Genomic DNA, 6,659 nt, shown 5'->3' with positions numbered 1-6,659 from the left:
CCTAATGTGACAACTGCTAACCGCCATCAAGCACTCTTTCATCGATCATCACTGACCGCCGTCGATCATCGCCAATCCCCAACGACCACCACATATCAGATGTCGTCGGTCAATATTGTAACTTGGGAAACTTAGTAACACTTTCTCGTCTTTGAGACAAGTGGTTGAGTCTGCAATCAACTTTTTATAGTGAAACTCTTCAGTTGGATCAGATCAATAATTTTTTTTTCTTTTTCAGGTTTTCCACGTAAAAATATCTGGTGTCATTATTAGTTCTTTTCTTTTTTCTGAGTATGTGTTGAATCTCGGTACCACACTAAGACGATAAAATATTACTTTATGTGAATTTTGTAACACACATCAATTTTTAAATTTTTTAATAAATTAATTAAGAAAATACATGAGAAGTAAAACATTTAGATTAATATTTAGATCCAAATTTCTCAATTAAATTTACTTTCTGTTTAAAATTATCCATTTTGTAAATCAAATGATTTAAATTTTAGATTACAAAGGATTCCGCCACCTCATAATCAGTTTTCTACCAATCCAATAGGCCCCATCGACTCCCCGCCTATAAATATCGATGCAGAGCCGAAAGAGCAGCCCGGCAATGGACTTAGTCATGGAAAATTTTCCGCCACTAATCTTCCCAGCCGGCAGCTCCGCCACTACCAACACCACCACCACCGCCGACGACGACATCAGCCTGCAAGAATGGCCGTCACCTCAACTCAACTGGTCCCCCGAAACTCTCCATCCTTACTTCGCCGCCGCACCTCACATGTCCTCCACCAACAGCTCCCCTGCCGAGAATCCCTCTTCTCCTATCACACCCCCCATTGATTCCGACAAAGATAGAAGATTTATTCACCTCCTCACGGCGGCCGCTGAGGCCCTCTCAGGGCACGTCGACGGCCGAGATCTCGCCCGAGTGATATTGGTTCGGCTCAAGGAGTTAATCTCAACTGACAACACCGCTTCCAGCTTCGAGCGCCTTTCAGCCCACTTTACCGACGCGCTGACCGCTCTCCTCGACGGCTTCAACGCCTCCCCTAACCGCGGAGAACCAAACCAGCTTCCACGCCACCTTTACCCTGCCACCGAAGTTCTCACTGCCTTCCAACTGCTTCAGGACATGTCTCCACTCGCCAGCTTTGGCCACCTCACCGCCAATCAGGCTATCCTCGAGGCTGTCTCCGGCGAGCGTCGCGTGCACATCATTGATTACGATATAGCAGAGGGAATACAGTGGGCGTCTCTCATCCAAGCGATGGCGTCGAGGTACGACGGCGCACCGACTCCTCATCTCAAGATCACGGCCGTAACTAACGGTAGACGGAGATCGGCTTCTGAAGCGAAGGAAGCAGGGCGAAGGCTCACCAACTTTGCGGCATCCGTCGGCCAGCCGTTCTCGTTCCGGTTATGCCGGCTGGGCCAACAGAAAAGGGTTCAGCCGGGGGGGGGTTAGGGGCCGGCTGGACCAACAAAAAAGGTTTCAGCCGGTGGCGGTTAAGGTGGTTAAAGGAGAGCCGTTAGTGGTCAACTGCGTGCTACACAGTGGGCAGAATGGCTACAGCCATGGCTCCGTTGCATCGGTTGGCTCCTTTCTGCTCAGCGCCGCAGAACTTGGAGCTCGGCTAGTGACTGTGATTGAAGAAGAAGTGGGGGGCGAATCAGTCGGAGAGGAGAAAGGCAGCTTTTTGCGGAGGTTTGTGGTTGAGTTGCAGAGGTATAAGGCGATATGGGAGTCGCTGGAAGACGGGTTTCCGAAACAGGGGAGAGTGAGGGAAATGGTGGAGAGGGTGATATTGGGACCGAGGATCTTCGCGGCAGTGAGGAGGGCATATGGAAGGAATGAGAGCGGGGTGCCAAGCGGGGAGTGGATGGCAGCGGTTGGATTCAAGAGGGTTGATTTGAGCTTCTTCAACCATTGTCAGGCTCGGTTGCTTCTTGGGTTTTTCAATGAGGGATACAGAGTCGAAGACGATGCGTCGAACAAGATCGTGCTGAGTTGGAAATCTCGCCGGCTGCTTTCGGCTTCCGTTTGGATTCCAACGCTTAGGTCGCCATCGCCGGCATTTTGAAAGTATATGTATGTAGTGTTCTGTTTGGATTTTGAACTCTTTCAGAGAAATTAGAGAGCTTTGGTTATTAGGAATGATAACTCCGGCGAACTGTTTCAAGATGGTTTTGTGCTGTCTGTATTGTTGTTAAACATGGATGAAGATGCGGAATTCAGGTTAGATTTTGTTAGTTTTCCATTGACTGAGTATGCTTTTTAATAAATTTTTCATACACTAATGCAGTTCTTAACGATGAATTATTTAAAAATCATATTAGTAAGACTATTCCTAAAGTAGCTCATAATAAAACTTGTTACAATAGAATTTATTTAAAAATGAAATAATCCTCAAATGGATTACATTCTTACTTATATAGAACTTTTTTTCTAGATAAATTTCTTAACATTTTACTCTATGATTGATTAACATTATGGGAAGCTTTCTCATATCCATTGGATTGCAAAAATGTTTCAATTTGGTTATGGACTACTTTGACAGATAGGGGATTGATAATCAACTTATAAGGATTCTTGAATAAAATATTAAATAATTTAATTGAAGAATATCATTTATCATTTTGGCTATTCTATAAATATTATCATACATGGTGTCATTTAGTTTATTACTAAGATGTTTGTATCCTTCTATAAGATCTCTATATTTTGCGGATCTACACAATTATCACACATTCTTCAATTTGTGGAATAACTAAAATCATAAATTGAATCATTTGGAAAAGATTTAAATATGCCTTGAAAATGTGTTTGTGTGTTTGTGAGAGAGAAATTAGCGGAGGAGTTTCATGCCATACTTAGGGTTTATTACACCATCTTGAGAAAACCAATAAAAAATGATTTACAATATAATTTTTTGGCCTAGAGGTTATTAATTCTATTGATGTCAATGTCTCAAGTACTAGAGTTCAAACTTTAAATATTAATAACAATAAAAAAAGTGTCGGTATCATCTCAATCTGATTTGAAAAAAAAAAAGTGTTGCAATCAAGCTCAAAATTGCTTTCTATCATTAATAATTCAGTAGCTTGTTATTATAATCTAATGATGAAATTGCAACCTATATTCAAGATTAAGTCAAACACAGTCTTAAGGCTCAAAATGATACTTTCATACCTTAATTTGAAAGGACCATATTTGGTGGATGCTATTGTCAAGCCAATAACATTTAAACTTAATGATCAAATAGGAAAATGTTACCTCAAACTTAGAAGGCAAAAAATCTCTTCAAATATTTTATTGATCTCATTTTTAATGAGGTCAACAAATTTTATTTATTTACTTGTTCTTAGATCCTAAGATCTAATCTCAAGGTCTCCTTAGTACTTCCCTAAAGAACTGGTTGATGATGGGACCCTAACTTAGAATTATACTTGTCTCTCATTTTCTTAGTTCAAGAAGAAATCAACTTGGTTCTTAACTCATGTTATTGAAATTGAGTTGATCATTTATTATATCATTAAGAGCAAGGGATTAAATTTCTTAAGCTCCATAATACCCTTAGGCTACACTTGAGACCTTGAACCTTGAACCTTAGGACTTAATCCAAAAACCTTTGGAGTCTTCTGAGGAGCCTTGAAACCTTCTTGACTCACTGTTTCAACTTTACTAGTTACAAATAAGCACATATAGAAAAAGCTAAATGAGATACCTTTATTTATTTGAATAGCCTTGCCCTAATAAAATCTTATCCTTCTTTTAAAATATATAAAAAAGTTAAAGTAAGCAAGTTAGTGGGTTATAGGAGACCTATAACTATAATTAATCCACTAAAAAAAGATGTATTCTAACATCCCTTACATTAAAAATAATAAACATGCGATGAGTAAGTTTATGGTAATACTTATACATGTATTATTTATAAAATGTAAATTACTACTAAAAAATATTGTTTAAAGGGCACATGTCATATAGGTTATGCTAAAAAAACTTTTATGTAATTGATATTATCATTCATAATATTATGAGGTATTTATCCTTAAATATGTATGATAACATCATTAGATGGCATAATAAAAGAAGCTCAATCAAATTCTTATCCCAGTTTAATATCTGTCATCCAATATCACTTTGACACCACTAACTTAAGCTTAAAAAAATCCACGGACTGTCATCTTGCAGAAAGTATATTCTTTCCATTAATTTGAATCATAATACATAATATTTATTACTTACACATATTTTATAGTATATATAACATAATTAGCATGTCAATTCATACTCAAAATTCATTACACCATTTTTTTATGCATATGAAATTGTATGAACAAAAAAAAAAAGTTAGGCTCATTATATTAACTGAAGTACTTATATTAACGTATAAATCATAAAAGATAAATAATAATACATACATGTAATGAGAATTTAACAAAATTTTTTAACAAAATCATATTACTTCAACTAAGACATATACCAAAGAAATAAAGACTATCCAATAGAAAAACAAAATGACAATGCCAACATCTATAGAATAATTTAAACATTAACATATTAAAATTAGTCAATAAGAGTCATTAAAACAATGAGATATCTTAATTTTTATAAAACACAATAAAATAAAATATACTAAATCACACAAAAAATAAAACCATTAAAATTATAAAATAAATTCAATAAATATTAAAATATGTCTTAGTCATTATAATAAAAATGGTTTACAAAACAAAAACCAAATATTTTCAAAAAAATCTACTTTACTTTCCAAGTGCTTACTTCTTAAATAGCTTCAATTGAACAAGAATCCTCATATTTTTCATGCGTATCATGCCCATGAAATTAAAAAAATATATATTTTAAAATAAAATGCAAAATGATCCACATTATGGAGAATATGATTTATAATGAATTTAGAAATTAGTTTGAATATCAAAGATAAAATTTATCTTATGAAATTTTAAGCTTTAACTAATCATTTATTAAAATTTTCAATTACTATAATTATTTGATATCATATTTTTCACATAACAAAAAAATCTTGCATAAAAAAAAAATTCCAAGGGCATATGTCAGTTAAGGCGGGCATTTAGTCCATCAGGTCAGAATGATGTGTGAAATAACTAAATCATATTATTTATGCCCAACATTTATAAAATTGAAGTGATCAAAATATTTTTAGAATCAAACTTATACGAGCAAAAATAAATTGAGCCAAAAGTACAGCTTTGTTAGTTTAGTTTAATTTTAATTGTATCAAAATACAATTAAATTTTATGATGAAGTTCATCATTCTTAGCTTAAATAACCATGTGAAAATGATTGAAGCAGTATATATATATATATATAAATATTGTTGGCCGGATATTTATTATTTTGATTTTTTGTTTAGAAAAAGTGATTTTAGATTTAATATATATATATATATATATATATCCATTCTTACAATTTAGTATGTAAGACTTATAATCCCACTTAAATCACCGGCATCACAATAAAAAATATTTTGACAGAATCAATTCTTATCATTACAAAAATAAATGAATGTCATGGTTTTTTTTTTATTTTTCATGTATGACTGCGTACTTTATTAATTGTATTAAGTTATTGCAGATCCTTTACATATCATAAATTACTGCAATTCTTATATTAATTTATAACATTTTTTTATTAAGTTTGTCTAAGAAAAAGAAATTCTTTAAGTGCAATTTCATTGCGAGTCCATATGTCCATTGAGCAGTAGAGAAAAGGACAAATTCATTTAACTTTAGTGAGGTTGGGAGGGCGGAGGGAGGAGATGACAGGAAATACTGTTGGTATATAATCCATGCTGACGGCCAAATGGATCGTAGGAAGTTGATCAACTATTCCTGCCGTCCGACAGGTTGCGCCTGCAAAATGTAGGCATCGAGAAATATTTTTTAGTCGTGGCAGAAGATTGGGATGATTGAATGATTATTTAGCGTCGATTTTTTATGTAAAAAATCCTTAAAATGGAGAAAAGAGTCATAGAGCATAGCTCGATTGAAATAATGAGTACAGAAGTTCACAGTTCTCATAAATTAGAGGTGGATTAAAAATGTTTATGTGCAACAGATAGTTCATAAATAATAGTCGTAATATGCCGCAAAGGTTATAGTCGATCATTATGGAGTCAATAGTCTGTCCTGAATGTAATAGATTGTGGTTGTAGCTCCAACTTATTGTAAAGGTCATACTTGAATGTCATGACAGTTGTTGGTCACATTGAGTGTCGCTGGGCAGTAGAGGCTGGACCGGAGTTGGGGAGCTGCATATGTAGAGAGTCGCATAGGTCATAGTGAAGAGCTATAATAAATAAATAGACACACACACACACTCACACAAAATAGTCTGATCATTCTTGTTTACATCAAAAGTTAATGAACAAAAAATCATTATATATCACTGCTAATAGTTGGCCAATCTGCCTTCGAGAACACTGCAGTATGAAATCCAACAAACAGTAAAACAAGTGCTTGCTCAGTCATAGCTCAACCTAATTCGATCAGGCGATTGACACGCCTATCGATATATATATGTATATATATGTATGTTTATATATATATATATATAGATATATATATATGTATATATATTTATATATGTATATATATATATATATATA

The 6,659-nt window shown here is 34.4% G+C and overlaps 1 protein-coding gene across 1 annotated transcript; it reads left to right on the top strand.

Annotated features, from left to right (window-relative positions):
• Nucleotides 1–623: 623 nt before the first annotated feature.
• On the top strand, nucleotides 624–2,169 carry LOC110032149 (nodulation-signaling pathway 2 protein-like). Its single transcript, XM_020735674.1, has 2 exons — nucleotides 624–1,431; nucleotides 1,472–2,169. Exons 1-2 carry the CDS (start codon nucleotides 626–628, stop codon nucleotides 2,085–2,087), a joined length of 1,422 nt encoding a protein of 473 aa, XP_020591333.1. The 5' UTR covers nucleotides 624–625; the 3' UTR covers nucleotides 2,088–2,169.
• Nucleotides 2,170–6,659: the final 4,490 nt, after the last annotated feature.

This window comes from Phalaenopsis equestris, unplaced genomic scaffold, assembly GCF_001263595.1.
Source record: "Phalaenopsis equestris unplaced genomic scaffold, ASM126359v1 Scaffold000878, whole genome shotgun sequence".
NCBI classification, from domain to species: Eukaryota; Viridiplantae; Streptophyta; class Magnoliopsida; order Asparagales; family Orchidaceae; genus Phalaenopsis; species Phalaenopsis equestris.
This window is presented reverse-complemented; position numbering and strand designations above follow the sequence as displayed.

Coding starts and splice junctions, on each gene's coding strand:
- LOC110032149 (XM_020735674.1), top strand. CDS start 626: ATGGAAAATTTTCCGCCACTAATCTTCCCAGCCGGCAGCTCCGCCACT. Junction 1,432..1,471: donor TTCTCGTTCCGGTTATGCCG/GCTGGGCCAACA, acceptor GGGGGGGGTTAG/GGGCCGGCTGGACCAACAAA.